This window comes from Eleutherodactylus coqui, chromosome 8 (genome assembly GCF_035609145.1).
Source record: "Eleutherodactylus coqui strain aEleCoq1 chromosome 8, aEleCoq1.hap1, whole genome shotgun sequence".
Lineage (NCBI taxonomy): Eukaryota > Metazoa > Chordata > Amphibia > Anura > Eleutherodactylidae > Eleutherodactylus > Eleutherodactylus coqui.
In genome coordinates this window covers 81468964-81489421 of record NC_089844.1, presented here as the reverse complement: position 1 = coordinate 81489421, position 20458 = coordinate 81468964, and the positions used below count along the sequence as shown (strand labels likewise).

The 20458-nt window shown below is 42.2% G+C and overlaps 1 protein-coding gene across 1 annotated transcript in view; it reads left to right on the top strand.

The window, feature by feature from the left end:
- The window catches only part of LOC136577888 (sodium channel protein type 2 subunit alpha-like), a 101677-nt gene that overhangs the window by 49240 nt on the left and 31979 nt on the right, over window positions 1–20458 (top strand). Inside the window, exons 13-16 of the mRNA XM_066577808.1 lie at window positions 5703–5944; window positions 10013–10186; window positions 12732–13088; window positions 14010–14474. Of these exons, the coding sequence (XP_066433905.1) occupies window positions 5703–5944; window positions 10013–10186; window positions 12732–13088; window positions 14010–14474 (1238 nt within the window). The remainder of the gene's footprint in view (window positions 1–5702; window positions 5945–10012; window positions 10187–12731; window positions 13089–14009; window positions 14475–20458) is intronic.

Sequence of the window (20458 nt, the reverse complement as noted above, 5' to 3'; positions counted from 1 at the left end):
TCGGGACGGGTCATTCACTATCAGGTAGGGACTGTCACCTGCTGAAGCCCCATAGGGGATTGTGATATCTATGTTGTATGGATAGCCGCAGGCGTGGGCCTTTTCTTTGCGACCCACTTCAGAGGCGTTGTCATCCATGCATAATTTTTTTCTGCATTAGGTCTGATTTATGATGATCCGGATAGGGTGTCATTGGCGGAGGGGAAAATCAGGGCTCTGCATCAAGGCGGATTATCCATTTTTGTACTGAATTTCGTCACTGAGCGACTGAGACACAGTGGAATGATCTAGTACTGTAAGGCCAATTTTGCTTTGGCCTGAATGACAAAATAAAAGACATGATGGTTTTGCATCCTGTGCCTTGCAATTTGGACACTGCCATGTCATTGGCCATTTGCATTAGACAACGCATGAGAGAACGACATCGTGAACAAACCTGGGTTCTCTATGGAATCAGCCTATGCAGAAGAGCCCATGCAATTGGGATCTGTGTCCAGTGGTTCTGGGGAAGGGAGGGGGGGCATTGTCCGGTTTAGTGGACATTGTTTTCTGGGCAGCAGAGCAGGACACGTCGTTCAAACCTATCAACATTACGGATCTTGGTCGTAGATATTAGGTAGCCTGGAGATTTGGGGGGAAGGTTCCCCCTAGGCCCACAGATCGCCTAGATGTCGTCATCCAGGCTGGATCTTCCCACCGGGATCCTTTCCACTGATGAAAATTTTTTTGTTAAGATCTTTCTAGATTGTGGAGCTGGTGTTAACTTGATTCAGTGTGAAGTGGTCAAACGCATGGGTTTAGGTGTAAGAGTACTGGAGCACCGAATTCCAGTGTCTGCCATTGACACCACTTCCTTGTCACAGAGAGTTTTGGGATATGTGGTCCCACATGTATGCCTTAAAATTGGTTTGTTTCATACTGAGACTATTGCATTGTATGTCATAGAGTCCCTCCCGGCACAAGTGGTATTGGGTTTCCCATGGTTGCAGGTGCATAACCTGGTGGTGGATTGCGTGAAGGAGGATATTATTAAATTGAATCCTTCTTGTAGTCGAGATTGTATATCAGTAGGGCCGGCTGTACACAGGCGATGCGGTATCCCGCGGCGAAGCTCTGCCGCGGGAGCCGCCACCCGGGAGCAGGAGCCGACGCCGAATCTCCGCCGGTCAGCCCTATCTAATAAATAGGCTGACCGTGGAGATTCAGGGCAATTCGCAGCATGCTGCGAATTGCCCGCCGCGAGCGGAGAATCGCAATGATTCTCCGCTCGTGGACAGGAGCCGGCGCTTTCCATAGCAATGCTATGGGAAGCGTCGGTCGGTGTGAGTCGCCGGTGGTTTACCACCGGCGAATACACTGCCATGGACAGAGGGCCTAAAGGTGTCTGCGGTTCAGGTGGTTTTATATGATTTTGTTCATTTGCGGACATCTTTTTTGAGGAGGGAGCAGACAGGTTACCCCCTCATAGGGTAGGAGATTGTTCCATTGAGCTTATCATAGGCTGTAACTTACCCAAAAGCTGTATATACAATTCCTGAAAGTCAGTCCCTTAAGCATTATATCCAAGACAGTCTGAAAAATGGCCCTGATTTGTTCTTTGTTAAGAAAAAGGATAGAGGGTTGCGGCCTTGTTTGGATATCAGGAAATTAAATAAAATTAGATAAAAATTACCCGTACACATTGCCACTTATCCCTGATCTTTTTAGTCAGTTAAGGGGTGCCAGTTGGCTTACTATGTTAGATTTATGTGGTGCATATAAATTAATTTGGGTCAAAGAGGGGGATAAATGGAAAACGGCTTTTAACACCCCAAAGGAACATTTTGGAAACATGATTATGCCATTTGGTCTGACTAATGCACCTGCGATACTTCAGGCATTGTAAATGAAGTTCTGCATAAGTTTATTGGTCGCTTTGCACTGGTGTATCTGGACAATATAATAATTTTTTTCTCCAGATTATAAATCTCATGTGCTACATGTTCATCACGTACTTCGGTCTCTGTGCGACAATGACTTATTTGCGAGAAAATAGAAATGTGTTTTCCAGTTCAAGAGGTTTGCTTTTTGGGTCATATTATCACTCCGAAGGGTTTCAGCATGGACCCGGAGAAAGTTTAGGCCGTGCAACACAGGGTGAGACCAGAAAATGTTAAAGCTCTTCAGAGGATTTTGGGATTTGCTAATTATTATCGTATGTTTATTTGAGGACTTTCTGAAGTGGTTAAACCTCTGACAGACATGACCAAGAAGGGGTGTTTTCCGTATAAATGGGCTCCCGAAGCTTTACATTCTCTTCGGAAGTTGAAAAGTAGTTTGCGACAGCTCTGGTTTTGGTGCAGCTGGATTTGTCCAGGCCTTTTGTGGTGGAGGTGGACACCTCGGAGATTCGGGTTGGGGCTGTTTTTTCTCAGGGTACTGACAGATGTGCGGAATCTTCGTCCCTGTGCCTTTTTCTTATAAAAATTCTCTGCAGCAGAACCAAATTATGTTATAGGGGACAGAGAACTATTAACCATCCAATTAACCTTTGATGAGTGGCGTCATCTCCTTGAAGGGGCACAACATAACGTGACGGTGTTCATTGACCACAAAAACCTGATCTACCTTGAGTCAGCTAAAAGTTTTAACCCACAGCTGACGCAATGGTCATTGTTCTTTTCACTTTTCAACTTTGTGGTCACGTACCATCAAGGCAGTAAAAATGTCAAGGCGGATGCTTTGTTTAGAAGCCTTGTTCCAGCAGTTTCAGATGGCTCTCCTGTGCATATTCTTGCTAAAGAGGTTGTAGTATCGGCAGTGTTACTAGCTTTGGAGGAACAAGTTTGTTGGTCTCAGGAGTTAGCTCCGCTGGGTCTTCCTGAGGGGAAGCTTTTTGTGCCGGTACATTTGCGTTTGCAATTTCTGTTGGAGGTACATAGTTCAGTTCTAGTGGGTCATCCTGAAATCAATAATACTAAGAAACTACTAACTAGAATTTTTTTGGTGGCCAGGTTTAAGTAGAGATGATTTTAGTTTTGTTTCTGTGTAAGAGGTATGTACGAGAACTGAAATGCCTCAGACTCTTTCTACTGGAAGACAGTTACCTTGGCCGATTTCTGTGAAACCTTGGACTCATTTGTCCATAGATTTTATTTATGGATTTGCTACCTTCTGAGGGGAATACAGTCATTTGGGTGGTGGTTGATCACTTTAGTAAGATGTGCCATTTTGTGGCACTGTCCAGTCTCCCTAATGTTAAAACATTGGTAAAATTATTTATTTCTCATGTGGTGAGATTACATGGATTACCGGCTAACATCACCCCGATCAGGGAGTACACTTTGTTTCAAAATTTTGTCGATTTATGTGTACCCAGTTGGGAATTCAACTCTCCTTTTCCTCTGCATATCATCTGCAGATTAATGGCTAAACGGAAAGGTGTAATCAAAGTTAGAAGCAAAATATGGAGAGCCGTTACACAGAATGTCTTTGGGTACTCAAAGGAGCAATTACAGGTGACTTTCAGCCAATGTAAATATGGCACCCAACAGGGCAAGTGCGCAAGGATCACTCACTTGTTAAAGTTGCTCAGTTTTTAGCTCACTTAAAAACCAAGCGACTGTCGACCCATTTAAACAGGTAGTCCATGTATGAATGGATGTCTGTTTATTCTGAATGGAGGCTGGAAGAGATGTTTGGCCTGCTGTGCCTCCATTCAGTGAGCGACTGTCACTCCAGTATGAAAGCACAAGAGCGTTAATTGTTGGGATGATAGTTGAGCATCCTGTGTACAAGTACCTCTCGCTCTGGAGGACCTTTTTTTATCCGGCATTACATAGACAACCCATTGACATGAACGGGCACTGTGTAATGTTTATTTTCTTCAGTGGTGGCGCTGCAAGTAAATTATTGCTAGGCATTACCACAGATAAAAATTGTTCACTGGAGGGTCCCAGGAAGGACAATTTGTGGTCAACTTATTGTCAAGAGACCTCACTCATTATACTCACTATTACGTCTAAGAAAATGGTTCCTGGCTTTTGACAAAGTGTTTTGAATTGGACTTTTTGGTAATGTTGAACTATCACAATGAAAACTTGACCCTTTACCAGTTAGTTGAAGTCAACAGTAACTTCCTCCTTCAATGTCTTTAACTAGTAACTGCAAAGTTTAAGGGGTTATTCCAGAATTGACTTTAATCACCTATCCTGATCAGAGAGGGTCTTGCCTTTGAAATCCCCACTGATAACGAGAATAAGGGTCCTATATTCGTTTCTCCTCCTCATTTTGGGCTCACTGCCCTCCCCCAGAACGAGGAGAAGATGAATGGAGTTCTAGTTGGGCATATGTAGTGCTGTTCCATTCAATTTTAATGGGACTACCAGACTGTGCTTGTACTTGACTGTACTTGGCTATTTCCATTAGCCTTATTAAAATGAGTGGCATATGTGACCACTGCTCCATTCAATCAACACGTTACCGTAAATGGGTACAGTGAGTCCTCAATGAGAGGGGATACAGGAACTCTGTTTTCAAGATTTTTATTACCTATACTATGGATAAGTGATAAGTCAATTTTGGTAAAACTCCTTTTAAAGAGGATTAGTCACAAGCTAGAAAGTTATCCCCTATCTCTTAGGGATACATTTCTGGTTGCTGAGGGTCCACCTGCTGGAACCCCTACCGATCCAGACAGTAAAAGTTCTGATGGTCCCAGCATACTTGGAGTGGTGGCAGTGTATGCGCGGTGCCGCTCCATTTATTTCAATGGGAGTGCCAAAGATTGCCAAATTCAAGCTCTCAACAACCTCCAGCATTGTCATTGAAATGAATGGCGCAGCTACACACAAGCGTGATAACCGTTGCATTTATGTAGGATTCTGCAAGAACCCTATTCTCAGAATCAGTTGGGGATATATTTCTACTGATGAAAAATGTATCCCCAAATCTTTAAAGGGGAGATTAAAGGGGTTGTACCAGAATTATAAATTATCCCCTGCAGGGATGCTTTTCCCATCTGCAGTGATGTCACAATGAATGGAGTGCCGGTAGAGCGTATGTGGTCGGTGCACCATTCATTTCAATGGAGCTGAATACTAAGACGCTGGCTGCTTGGCTATCTCTGCATTCCCATTGAAAGTGAATGAAGCGGCACAACATTTGCGTAACCGTTGGTCCATTCATTCTTCTTCTTACTGCGAATGGTGCAGTAAGCTTGCAGTGAGAAGGATGGGGGGCATGGGACCTGTGTTCTCACGATCAACAGTGAGACCCCCACTGATCAGCAAGTTATCCTCTATTCTGTGGATAGGGGATAACTTGTAATTCTGATACAACCTCTTTAACTGTAAACCTGTGTATCAGTACTTTTCTATCTGCAAGTACATTTATTTTCCAGTGTTTTTGCACTATGCATTCAGCTGGTATTAATACTTTAAGTGGTTGCACATTTAATTGACAAGATCTTTTTGAGCTTTTTTCATGCAACATGTATGAGGTAAAGGGGATCTGTCAGGCATTTATGACATGTCCTGTAGATTGGCCATAAATGTTTAAGATGGGGATACCCCTTTACATCTCTTTACTATGAGCCAAAATCAGACTTAGAAAAGGTTTAAAAGGGCATTAAAGGGGCTGATAAAACTGAATGCATGCACTAAATGAAATACTTACTGCATATTGACATTCTACAGTTTTCATAAGATCTGTTATATTTTCAGAACTTGAAGAATCAAGACAAAATAAGTTTTCTCCTCGCTGGTATAAATATGCTAAGTGCTTTTTAATCTGGGACTGCTGTGATCTGTGGCTGAGGATTCAAGAGATCGTGAAGCTCATTGTGATGGACCCATTTGTAGACCTCGCTATCACCATCTGCATTGTTCTCAACACTCTTTTCATGGCTATGGAACATGCCAACATGTCTAAGGATTTCGAAAATGTTCTTTCTGTCGGAAACCAGGTAGGCTGAAATATTTTGCTTGGTACTAAAATTCTGAGTCAGCATTAAATAATAGGAAACATCCTGTAAAAAAAAAAGAATTTGATTGGAGCGGCTGTCAATCATGTGCACTGCTGCTCCATTAAAGTCTACAGGACTGAGCAGTGTACTCAGCTATCTCGGTCAGTTCCATAGTCTTTGAATGCAGCGGCACCGTGCATGCTCAACCATGGCTCCATTTAAACTCCTCCTCAATGCAGACATTCAGTAAAGAGGAATGGGGAACTTGGGAACTTTGTTTTAGTGATTAGGTGGGACCCCCAGTAATTATACATTTATCAACTATTCTCTGGATAGGTGATACATGTCAATTGTGATAAAATCTTTTTAAAGCGAACCCTTCGGGTCTGGAGAAACAAGGATGGCTGCACCCCTTCTCTGACTACCTGATGCACAGTGTGCATTCGCATACATTGGTAAAGGTCCATTTACATGGAGCAATGATCGCTCAAACTATCGTTTGAGCGATCATTTTGCATAAGCTATTAAGTAGCTACTGAGATATTTAAGAGCAATAAAGTGTGCAAATGAAGCCTTAGCTGAAAGCAGGTAATAGCCCTTGGGCTCTTATCTGCTTTCAGCTCCTTTGTTCTCCAACGAGAAACAATGCTATCAGCACTACCCGTGGAGAGCTGCTGATAAGGTTGAATGACAAATTTTAGGTTGGACTGAATTTAGCGATCAGCTAGCAGTACCCGAAAAGTGCACGAAGGCCGCGCATTTAGACGCAGCAATTATCGCTCAAACAATCGCTTTTTAGCAAATTTGAGCGATCATCATTCTGTGTAAATGGGCCTTAAGACATTACATGTGGCTCTAACTGCCTGGCACTGCTCATGTAGTTAATCAATGCAGGTGTGGTGTCCTTGACTAGTGATGCATACTAATACACAGTGTGTATCAGAGTGTGGATGGTGACCTGAAGGTTGCGGGCTCAGTGCCCGCTTGGTTCAGGTAGCCGGCTGAAAGTTGACTCAGCGTTCCATCCTTCCAAGGTCGGTAAAATGAGTACCCAGCTTGCTGGGGGTAAAGATGAATAGGGAAGGGAATGGCAAACCACCCCGCAAAAATAGTCTGCCAAGAAAACATCACCCTAGGAGTCGGTCAGGGGATTTTAGGTAGTCAGAGAAGTGGTTTGGCCGTCTTTGTTTCTCCAGCCTCAGGGTTGCTATATGTTCCTGTAGGTAATTACATTCTTACGTCTATCCATATCAGCCAGAACCGTTTAGGCTTTATTCACACGAACGCGAATATGCAGCTAATGTAGCAGCATCAAAAAATCGTGACCATCTAAAACATTGGATTCCAATTTATTCATTAGGAACGTAAAAAATGGGAATTATAAGACATCCGCGATCGAAAGCGGCGACTGATTTTATGCATGAAAACGTAGGTCTTGCTCTATCTATTGACCAGATATGCTGGAAGCTCCCATAAGCTTCTATGGCTGGGTTCACACAGGGTGGAATTGCCGTAGAATTTCCGTGCTTACTTTCGCATGGAAAATCCGCCTGCAAATCTTAAACCCGACTAAGCAGCAAAGTGGAGGAGATTTGCAAAAATTTCGTCCACACGCTGTGGATAATCTGTTGCGGCCAAGCTGCGCTGAAACTGACTCATGCAGAATTGAAAGCCATGGCATATCAATTGTAGCGCCATTTTTGCTGCGGGCTGTTTTCTCTTTTTGAGGAGAGATGGGGAAGAGGTATAAGCCGCTTTCAAAACCCGCTGGACTTCAGCTGCGGAAATCTTGTGCAGTAACGCTGGGAACATTCCACGAGATTTCAACGGGATTCTTGTCCTATGTGAACCCAGCCTAAGGGAGTTGAAAAAAAGGGAGGGGGAGGGAGTTTAACTGCGTCCAGTGCTGGGAAAAGATTACAGCTGGCTCTATTTAACCATTGCAAGTTATTCCGAGCATATCTATGAACCGAGGGATTTCTGCGATGCAACTTATTTTTCTGCTGACACGCCGCAGCCGCCCATGTGAATGGACGAGAAAACGCTAATTAAGATTGGAAGTTGATTGTGGCCATTCTTTTTTTATGTGATTTTTATCGGCGATCGACCAAGCGTAAAAACACCAACACTCGTGTGAAAGAGGCCTTAGAGTGCAATGAAGTGGTCACAAAGTGCAATCTACACTGAATGGTCACTTTATGTTCAACCTGCTTTGAAATTAATAACCGCAACAATTTGTCCTGGCATACCACTAGATGATGAAAGCATTCTGCAGGAGTATTGGCCCCTGCGGACAGGAAGCTTCTTGTAGTTGCTACAAATCGGAACAGCCGGCAGGAAGGGTTTATCATTTTATGCTGCTTGTGCCAAATTCTGACCCCCCAACCACTGTCATAACTATAAGAGGTGCAGGGGATGCGGTTGCACCCAGGCCCAGGAGCCGTAGGGGGCCTATAAGGCCTCTCCTCTTCATGTAGGGAGCCCAGTACTATGAATAAAGCATTATAGTTGGGGGCCCTGTGACAGATTTTGCATTGGGGCCCAGGAGCTTCAAGTTACGACTCTGCCCCTAGCAACATAGTGCAACAGAAATCTGGACGCATGTGACTTGGTGATGTTTTCCATTGCTCAATAGTCCAATTTTTGAGCACATTTGCCTACTGGAGTTTTGCCTTTATGTTTCTCTTAGTAGTGGCGCTGGAACTGGTCATCCGCTGTTATAACCCATTCATGCTAAGCAGCAATGAATTATGTACTTAGGCACGTTAGTTGGAGCACCAGTGTAGTATTTGGCTGCTATTTGCTTGACTGTCTGTTTACCAGACCGATTCTTGACATCCTCCTCTGACCCCTTTTATCAATGTTTTTTTATATCCACAAGATCCCCTTTCTGCTGGATATTATTTTTCTTTGATCTCACTGTTCTGGGAATACTCTCTACAGCGCTGCACAATAAAACTACACAAGGGTAGCCGTGTATAAATCCTGGCCTTGGCCAGTCAAACCCCAGATGGCTGGATTTCCCCTATTCTAAATTGAATTCACACTGGAACTAATCCACAGCAAATTTGTTACTTGATTTTATGCTGCACCATAATTTCCATATGTGCCAATCGTGAAAGGGTAGAAGTCTCTAATAAAGTGACCATTCAGTGTATATCAGCTTATGTAATACCGTGGTGCCTTGGGTGAAGAGTTTAATTTGTTCTGTGACAGAGCACTTAACCGAAAACAATTTTCCCCATTGAAATGAATGGAAAAGCCATTAATTTGTTACGGATCGCGAAGCTCTCCCACTGATTTCAATGGGGATGGTGTTGCCCCATTGAAAGCAATAGGACGCCAGCACCACCGCAGTGATTTTCGGGGAAGGGCTTTAAATATAAGCCCTTCCCTGAAATCATCCCTAGCTGTGGTAAAAAAAAATATCCATATACTCAGCTGTGTGCGGGGCTCAGACGCGTCTAGCCGCTGCTTGTTCTCCCTGCACTGCTCTGAAGCTTTTCAGCAAGGGGAGATTAAAAATGCAGGGAGAACAAGCGGCGGCTAGACACACCTGAGCCCCGGCACCAGCAGACAGTTGAGTATATATTTTTTACTACAGCTAGGGAAGATTTTCAGGGAAGGGCTTATCTTTAAAGCCCCTTCCTGAAAATCACTGCAGGGGTTGCTGGCAGGCCATTGCTTTCAATGGGGCCACCGGCAGCAGCGGCAGCCCCATTGAGAGCAAGGCTCTTAACCCAAGTTTTTGCTTTTAAATCTAAGCAAAAATTTGGGAGAGAGCCTGCTCTCAAGTCAAAAAGCTTGTAATCTGAGGCACTCTTAACCCAAGGTATCACTGTATTGCTAAGCTACTGATACAAAGTAACTTTTCACTTATCATGAAGGAGGTCCTTGTTACTGACTGGAGGCAGAATCTTCACTTGACTACTCTTATAAAAGATCTTGAAACTTGCGCAGAATATTGTGCTTTAATACATCACACTTCTTGTATGTTTTTGGATCATTGTGTCAGCAATGCAGATGCCTACAATCCCAATAATTCACTTCTGCTTCCTTTGTTTCCAGGTTTTTACGGGGATTTTTACATCAGAAATGGTATTTAAGCTGATTGCGCTGCACCCCTACTACTATTTCCAGGAAGGCTGGAATATCTTTGATGGATTTATTGTGGTTCTAAGCTTAATAGAACTTGCAGTTTCAACAGGAGGAGGTTTCAGCATTCTTCGATCCTTTAGACTGGTAATTTAATGTGCTTATCAATGTATATTTGTACGGTATACGTTCTAGTTCATACACAGTCTAAGGCCTCTTTCACACAACCATATGCGTTTTTACGCTCGGCCGATCGCGGCTAAAAATCACATGAAAGAAGATTAGCCACAAGTCCCAATCTTAATTAGCGTTTTCCCGTCCAATCACGCGGGCGGCTGTGGGGAGTTGGCGAAATACACTGCAGTGCGGAAATCCTTGGATCGTTAGAAATCCTTGGAATGACTTTTAATACTTTAACAGAGCCAGCTGTAATCTTTTCCCAGCGTTGGATGCAGCTAAACTCCCTACCCTTCCCTTTTTTACAGCTCCCATAGAAGTCTATGGCAGCCGCCAGCGTATCTTGGGAAAAGATAGGGCAAGAGATATGTTTTAACACGCCATATAAAATCGGTTGACATTTTTTTTAGGTGCAATTTTTTACGCACATTGGAAACTAACGCTTCGGATGGTCGTGACTTTTTGACGTGGCTAAATTATCTGCCTATGTACAGTCCTGTGAATAAGCATGAAAGCGCTCACGTGAAAAAAACGCGGCATGCTCCATTTACACGCGCAATTGCATTCCAAAGGTCCCTATAGGAGTCTATGGGACTAGGCGCACATATGTACAAGCGGGTATGTGCAAAACACTGTGCATACACGAGAACACAGGCACCTCGTTAGGCTAATTAGGCTTATAAATTAGGGCGGAGGGGATATCCCAACCCTTGTGAATATGTTCAGTATTTGCTCTGGCACAGGTGTAAAAAACACTAATTCACTGGGCAAATACTTTGTGCAGAAGTGAGCGTTTTTGCTCTTACACTCCTGTGCTGCCACCCTTATAGTTAATATAGTGTTTCAAAACATAAATATTCAACCGAAATACACTCTAAAATAAACAAAGATGGATTAACCTGTTGAAATCAATGGGTCCGATTTATGGGAATTACATGAGCAAAAAAAGCCTGCATAAATTTGAGGCGTATGAATGCTCATGTGAATCAGCTCTTCGGCCAATTACAGGCATCGGTAGTGTAATACGTCCATAATACGTATCCAAAGTATGGGCATGATAGAGACAACATCACAACCGTATGTCATCAGTATTTGCCTCCGTAATGTTTTTGTTTTCTACTATTTTAAATACGGATAAGTATTTGCCCCGTAGAAAATAAAAACATTATGGAGGCAAATAATAATGACATTCGGATGTGATGTCAATAGAAAATAATAGCATACAGAAATACAAAGGATGGGGGGACATAACATTACTTGCAGAATGAGCAGTGGGGAGAGGCTCCTGCTGATGCTAGTGATCCAATATTTTCAGCGGAAGGGGCTAAATATATCTAGAAGAATTGAATTCTTTATGTATTTGTCAGTTTTGATTGCATTATGGGTCAAAATAGGATTGAACGAGAGGAGAGGGGAGATTAAAGGTATATACACACGTGGCATATATGTGAAAAATGCTCAGCATATTATAGCATGAGTCAAATGGATGAGATTTAAAGAAATTTCATCCACACACTGTGGAAAAAGTCAATAGTGTAGGTTGACCTGTTACAATGGCTTAGGGCCATTGGATGGCAAGAGCCCTAAAGGGTCAAGATGGGAAAACCCGGTCGCTCTGTTCTGACCCCCTAATGGAAAGAGCCAAGCGCTTAGCGCAGCACTGTTTCAGTGACTTTCATTGAAGTCAATAGGAGGTAGAGAAACAGCGTAGCACAGCATGGTATGCTATTTCCATAACTTGGGGAGTTATGGAAACAGCAACGCACAGTGTGCTACGCTGTTTCTGTAACTCCCATTCAACTCAGTGAGAGCTATGGAAACGGCACTGTGCTAATCACTCGGCTCCTTCCTTAGGCTCTAGCCAGGTCGCCAGTAGGCATGGTAGCGGTTTACCATCTCAGCTATGAAAACCCAGGATGGGAATCCCCTATTAAGAGCTGATTACAATAGGAAGAAACATGCTGCCAGAAGGAAAACTGTCATAGGCACAAAGGATATGGCCACACCTGGGCCCTGGAACCTTAGGAAGTCCATAAAGTCTCTCTTCCACATAAAATAAATCTTGTTATTTGTATGGTGCCAACTTATTCCGCAGCACTTTCAAGTAATTTATTTATTACCCCCCACCAAGTTGGGTACTCATTTTGCTGACCCCAGAAGAATGGAAGGCTGAGTCAACCTTGAGCCGGCTACCTGCACCACGCGGGGATCAGTGGTATGAATGAGGCCTATGAATTGAGTCCCTGTTACAGATGTTGCATTGAAGCCCAGCAGCTCCAAGTTACACCTGCTTGATGCTATGCATTTAATACTTCAACCCTCCTACTACATCTTTTGATACCTGCAGCTGTCAATAACCTCCCATTTTGTTGATTGTTCATGTAATAGTCAATTATAATACTTCTTATGTGGGTTTCGAAGTGGCTCATGGCACCACTGCTGCATCGACTCATGTAGTTTCAATATTTTGCATTCACTAAAATGGTAACATTTTCTATTATTCTGAATATTCTAGCTTCGTGTCTTCAAGTTGGCAAAATCATGGCCGACCCTCAACATGCTAATCAAGATCATTGGTAACTCTATTGGAGCATTAGGAAACCTGACTTTGGTGTTGGCCATCATAGTGTTCATCTTTGCCGTGGTCGGCATGCAGCTGTTTGGTAAAAACTACAAGGAATGTGTCTGTAAAATCTCAGAAAACTGCAAACTTCCTCGCTGGCACATGCATGACTTCTTCCACTCCTTCCTGATTGTGTTCCGAGTGCTATGTGGAGAATGGATCGAGACCATGTGGGACTGTATGGAGGTGGCAGGACAATCTATGTGTCTCCTGGTGTTCATGTTAGTGATGGTGATTGGGAATCTTGTGGTAAGTGCTTTATTATAGATTTTTATTGTCTCTATTGTTCTTCATTAGGTTCATGATACAACTTAGCTCAGGTCTAATCCTTGCATTTTCATTCTTCACTCATACAGTTTTTGCATCTCCTCCTGTCTTAGGAACCCCTGTTGGTTCAGTGTCTGTACAGAGCATGCCTTACACACTTGATTTCTAGGGCAATTGGCACTTACAACAGGCACTGTATCATCTTCTGATACAAGCGGAGTGACTTGTAGTTTTTATTGGTACCACATTGGGGTGCATATGACTTTTTGATCACTTTTAGGGATGAGCGAGCACCCAAATGCTCGGGTCCGTGTTAGAGAGAGAGAGAGAAACGAACCTAGGGAAAAAAAAGCTCGGGACCCGGCGTCCCACATACAAAAATGCTTGAGTCTCCCATTGTAATCAATGGGGTTTGTTACTCGAGTAGAGCTCTCGGATTTTACAAAAAGCTCAACTCGAATAACGCGGACTCGAGCATTTGGGTGCTCGCTCATCTCTAACTGCAATACTTCAGTAATGCAGTATATTCTATTTTTAGCAGAGATAGATTGCAGTACATGGCAGCCCTGGGAGCCTTCACTAGACTCTAAGCTGCTATAAGAACCTATCCTCACCTCGCAATTGTGTTGCAAGGGAACAGGATGAAGCCCCTCCCCCTCCGGCTTGCTGCTTACATGCGCTGTCAATTTTGACAGCAGCATCTAAACAGTTAACTGCAGTGATCGGCACAAGCGCTGATTGTTGCAGCTGATAAACAGTTTGCACCAGCCAGGTATCGCACGGGCATGGTTTCTGAGCCCACTGCATATACCACCAACGAATAAACTTTTAGTAGACGGCCCTAAAGGGCTAATATAATCTACAAGAATGACCTACTTTCAACTTTGTTCTTTTTAATTGTAGGTGCTAAACTTGTTCTTGGCCTTGCTCTTAAGCTCATTTAGCTCTGACAATCTTTGCGCAAATGAAGAGGACAGTGAACTCAATCACCTTCAGATCGCATTTGCTAGAATCCGGAAGGGCTTGGCTTATGCTAAAAAATGCTTGCAAGAATTTTTCCAAAATTTGTTTTTGAGCACTAAAGATGATGTGGATAACACAAAGTCACCTGCCGAGCAGACAATCAAGTATGATAATGGAATTTACACCAACGTAGTAGTGGACAACATTAAAAATCGAGATCCTATTGGAATAGTTATAAGTGGAACGAGCGGCGGTGACATTATCATTGACAGGAAAGTTCCTACGGCTGATAGCAACAAACAGTGCCTCATCAATGCAGTGCCTATTGCCGTTGTGGAGTCAGACTTGGACAAACAAAACTCTGAAGACTCTGGGAGTGACTCCGACACTGAGGAGGATAAAGAGGTATGCCTTGCGTCAGAAAAAAACAATTGCTATAAATATTTGTATAGATTTATATTTTACGACTATTCGAAAACATTATTTTGCCAGTGTACTAATAATCGGAAATGGATAAGACTTGATTATATAACATGTGAGATGTTAGACTACATTCACACCTTGTTCAGGCGCCTGTCCGAGGGTTCCTTCTGACATGTTGAAAAAAACATTCAGATGGGGCCCTGGATGGTCAATTCTGCAATGGAGACTAAAATTGCAAATTTTTGGCTCCACTTCAGTAGGTTTCCATTTGTTTTTGACATTTTGGCTGGCAGTACAGCATAGTCAACTACAATTTTTTGATGCAAGATGAGTTACTTTATTAGCTTCAAAGGAGCAAATTAACAGTGTAGTGATGTTTGGAGCAATGGTCCCGGAGCGTTGTGAATGTGTTACAGCACCATTGTACACCCAATGAAGGAATCTATGTCTGAATTGTTGCTCTACTTTTAATATGCCAATTTGGAGCCAAAAAATATAACTAATTTTGTATAAAAGGATTATAATGCTGTTCTAGCCAGTTTTCATATACATATTCCCCATATGACAGTGGGAACGGGAATTTGCACACAGCAGTCTAACAAAACATTTAACTGGTGCGTGCGGCCATTTCTCAATTACTCTTTAACTTTCCATTAAGCGGCCACATTATGCAAATTGCAAAGAAATGTTTGTCATACCAAATGAACATTCTTGGAGCGCAGAACATTCATGTAACGAATCATTCAGTTGTATATTCATGGGTTTTCTGAACACAGAAACCCCTTCATCAGGGGGTTTATACATGTAACTTGCTTGACGAAAGAGTCTGTGAGCTCTGAAACCTTGCAGAATTATTTTTTCTCTAGTCATAAAAGGTATCACTCAAGGGCGGAGTCGGGGCCAGGGAGGAAGATTGACTATCATACAGGAAAAGCCACTCCTGCTGTGCAGAGGATCTAGTATGTGTTAAACTGTGTGGTCAGGCAGCCGTAGTTTGATGAGTGGGTCCTTTGGGCCCCTGTGCCCCCTTATAGCTATACCACTGGTATCGCTTCTATAGCACTTTATTATGTTTTTGACACAAGAGTATTTTACATCACTTCAGTAGTATCACATGTTAAAGTTGTTCTCCCACCAGAAAAGCTATTCCCTATCCACAGGATATATGATTGGTGGAACCCTCACCAATCTTGAAAATGCAGGTCCCGGAGGTTCCTGAATGAATGGAAGAGCAGTCAAGCATGCACAACATCTCTTCCATCATTTCAGTGGGACTACTATAGATGGCCAATGCTTAAATTCGACTATCTTCGTCAGTCCCTTTAAAGTAAATGGAGTGGTAGTGTGCATGCTCTACTGCTGCTCCATTTATTCTGGGATCTTCAGGGTCCCCTTCAGTGACTCCCAGCAGTCACTCCCCAACCGATCAGATAGTTATTCCCTATCCTATGGATGGGAGATCACTTCATTTGATGGGACAGCCCCTCTTTAAGTAAAAAAAGCAATCTTTGATTCACATATACAACAACCACAAGAAAATGTAATCCATAAGTTACTACTGTATATGGTCTCCATTTCTAGTGTTAGTTATGAAATCCAATAGTGGACGGTATTTTACGTGTAAATGCTATTTTTTGACAAAAGGTGCTTTTAAAGCAAACAGTTTTTCGTTTGAACAAGCAAACGATGTTAGAGTCCGCTCATTCGCTCATGCAGCCTGTTTATCATTGGCTCATTCACTAACAAATCGTTCAGTTGTTCAAATTCACTGCACCAGTGAATCAAAATGACTAAATGATTGGTATTTAAACCAAGCGATTAGTGAACGAGCCAACGATGATTTTTATGTTTGCATGAAATGATTGATGAACGATAAGTGAACAAAATATCATCCAATCGTTGGCTGCATTTACAATGAACGATTATCGTTCCGTGTAAAAGGGCCTTAAATCAGACAGTGTTGTGAGCATGCTCAGTGTCATGTGCAGTAGTCCCTACTCAGGAAGGAGTGAGCACTCTGCCTCCAGCCATATAATAAAGGTGCTAGAGTTTATCATCATGATAATGGAATGATTGTTGACTCTGTTTCTAGTGTACACAGCACTAGCTGAAAAGTGACAGGAGATGTTAACCAAGTTGTCAATGTGAAAACTGCAATATTTCCGGTGACATAGAAAAGAAAAAAATCAATAAATTTTTCATATCTTTAAAGGCTTAGTCACATGGGCGGCTGTCTTATCCTGCGGGAACATTGGTGTATCAGCGCCTGGATGCGCCCGTGTGACTGAGCGCTAACATAAAAACTTTAAGTAGTTGTATTAGTGACTCATTTATTCTTGGCCGCTTTCATACAAGCGTATTTTATCTCTGGATTTGGTCTAAATAATATCAATCTATGTTCTATTCACATGGCCGTATTTATCATGGCCGTTAATTGAAAAACGCAAGCCTTTTCTTTGGCTTTTTACCCCCATATTGCTATTATTTTCTCTTGGGCAAATACAGATTAGTATTTGCTCAATAGTAAACAGAATATACGGAGGCAAAACCAATTCAAACACTAATGACATAGTAACACGTCTGTATTACGGACCTGTATTACACATGTGTTACAATACGCTTGGCCTAAAGGCTACCAGTGATAAATATATACCGAACTAATTCTATGACATTGGTAAAGTATGATCTGAATACTACAATACACACAAATACTACACACTGGCAAAATAATCAGAAATGATCTCATTCTCTTTTTCTTACAAATGCATGAAAAGTGTTCATAAAAAATGTGAAACTTATTTTTACGTTTTGTCAATATTCTCATTGGAATTTGCACCGCTATCAATTGCTTAAAGTGTCATATTTTGACTTTTATTGCTTCCCCTTCCCACAGAGGTAACCACAACTTGAAGGAGTCAAGAATTCAGCTCTGGTGTTTATTTTAACCAGACAGAGCAACGTGTCCAGTCAAGTAATATATATGGTTATGTTACTGACGACTATCGGTCTGCATGCTGCTCAGCTATGGGCCTTACCATCCATTGCAACTCAGCAAGGAATATGTACAGCTGTTCTAAGTGCTGAACTGTTTAACTTCACCATAGCATGATCATGCAAGACTGGCAAACCTACCCTATTTTGTGAAGCATTGAATACTCCGGAGGTTCACACAACAGGTTGGGCGGTTGCCACTCTCCATGGTGCTGAAATGAATCGAGCAGCATGTTGCTTTAACCAATCATGTTTTCCATCAACGACCAAGTTGATGTTGCTGTCTACAGGCTGCATGTAGTAAGTGGTTATTGACGCCACTTTACTTCTACAATGTGCATGCCATGCTCCGTGGGGAAACGAATGAGTTAAAGAATTAACAGCAAGAAATGCAAAGTAAAAAAAAAAATGCAAAAGGGAACATGTATCATTTTTCAAACACGATTTTCAATACAAAGTCAAAAATATTCTAAAAAAAAAATAATTAAAATTTTGTCCAAAGTGAATTTTTTCAGATTACACCTTATTTACAGCCTTGGAAAAATAATGAATGAACCCTTCTTGCATTTCGTCATGATGTCATTACTTATCTATGTATTTATTCGGTTTGCTTGTGTTTAATTGAGGTTTGAATTCACTTTTTACTTGTTCTTAAATTTGCACCTTTCCTTGCACAGAATACACATTTCCTACGAGAAACATAGTCTTCTAGGGTAAGAGACCAGACCATTATGCTGGCCAAACCGATAAATTAATGATTGTGCCATGGCATCTCAATTAAATTCATAACAGATGTTTGCTTGCTTGCTTGAAGGCAATTGTGGGGATAATGTTTTCTTTTCACAGGTGTAACCTCTTGGTAATGCAGGTTTATGGCCTATTCCCCAAGTTACAACCTCTATAGGCACTATGGTAGCTGCCATTAACTTCTTCCTGTTGCTGCCCTTTTGTTTTTATCATTATTAGTTTTTCCAAACCACTTTCAAAAAATCATCACTTTTTTATTTTCCCAATGACCTAGCTACGTGAGCGAAAAGGATGTGATAGCTACGTGAGGGCTTCTTTTTGTGGGACAAGTTGTATTTTTCAATGCTACCATTTAAAGTACAATAATCGGAAAACTCTTAAAAGTGGAGTAAAATGAAAAAAAAAAAAAAACTAATAAGGGGGCTGTTGGTTTTTCTTTGGGGGAGGTTGTTTCTGGAGTTTTTAAAGTGCAGTAAGACATTAACCTTATTCTGTGGGTCAATATGATTACAGCAATATCAAATTCATAGTTACTTTTAAATGAAGTAGTGCTTTAAAAAAATACCTTTTAAAAAAATTTGCTTTCTGTCACCAGCTTTTGACATAACTTCTTTCATTTGTTCATCAGTGGGGTTGCGTGAGGGCACATTTTTCGCGGGGTGACCTATCACTTTTATTGACACAATTTTGGGTTACATATAGAGATGAGCGAGCATACTCGCCAAGAACAATTACTTGAGCGAGTATTGTCCTTGGCGAGTACCTGCCCGCTCGGAAGAAAAGATTCGGGTGCCGGCGTGGGTGAGCGGTGAGTTGCGGGAGTGAGCAGTGGGAGCGGGGGGGGGGAGGGGGGAGAGCGGGAGAGAGAGATCTCCCCTCCGTTTCTCCCCGCTCTCCCCCGCCGCTCCCCGCCCCCCACCGACACCCGAATCTTTTCTTCCGAGCAGGCAAGTACTCGCTAAGGACAATGCTCGCTCAAGTAATTGTCCTTAGCGAGTATGCTTGCTCATCTCTAGTTACATATGATTTTTTTGATCACCTTTTACTCAATTTTGTCTTGGAGATGTGGAGGCCAAGAAAGTGTAGTTCTTAAGTTAAAGTTAAAAGGGCTATTCGGAGATTTACATACCTTATCAGCACCTGCTGAGTTGGATCAACTACTACCAGCTGGTCAGGCTATGTGGACAAGTGTGTAGTCATGATGGAAGTACCAGTTACCTGTTTGCCCATGCAGCGCTGACTGTTAAGACATTTTTGACAAAAACTACATGACACCCTTTCCTCACCCTCTGTATTCACCTGATCTTGTTCCATGCAATTTTTTTCATGAGTGCTTTCGGCAGAGAAAAAGGAAGCAACATTTCATAGCTGCTCGTTGTTCATATGAATCGGCCATCACAAAATAGTCGAAAAACTGAACAACATGTTGAAAAAAAACCCCCACTGAATGCAATCTTCCCCCAACAGCATTGGCTGGCATACCACCTCAGACGGGTTCCTCATAGAATGGTAGAGTTGGAAGGGACCTCCAGGGTTATTGGGTCCAACCCCCTGCTCAATGCAGGATTGGATGTTCTTGATCTCTTCCACTTCTGGAAGTTTCTTGCTTTTTTTTTGACGTGCCATATTTCTCTTTTGTACATAAACCTGTACATATACTTTTAAGCTCTGTAAGGCTGCCTGGTAAGTTTTGTATAGACACTGGACTGATCATTACACTCATTGATACAGATGGTTATTATAGCCTGAACTACAGTAAGTGCACTGCATGCATTGCCCAGCCTGTACATACATGTACAAACCCTGTGAGGGACGATTTATGGCCGGAAGTGGCTTCTCATCGTCCAGCGTTAGAGAATCCAGACCTATAGGTATCAGCTGATCACCAGGCTGGAGTGTATTTGAAAAGGAGTTACCATTGCCGAGACAACCATTAAATTATGAAGTTATCAGATAATGGCATATTGTGATAGCAATTTTAAAGTCTTTATCCGTATAATGAAGCAAGGAAAGGCTTTGTATCCCAAAAAAGGTGGCCTGTAAAGTTTTCCTCACATACTTAATAAAACTTTTTTGTGACCTGAAGCTGAACAATTGTGATCCTCCGATTCATTTATTGCATACTTTGCTTTGATTTTTTTTTTAATCTACACTCCATGTCTTCATAATTTCATCACGTTTTTAGCAAAAAAGAAATTCCATAATGTGCCTTGCAATGGCTAGTCTAT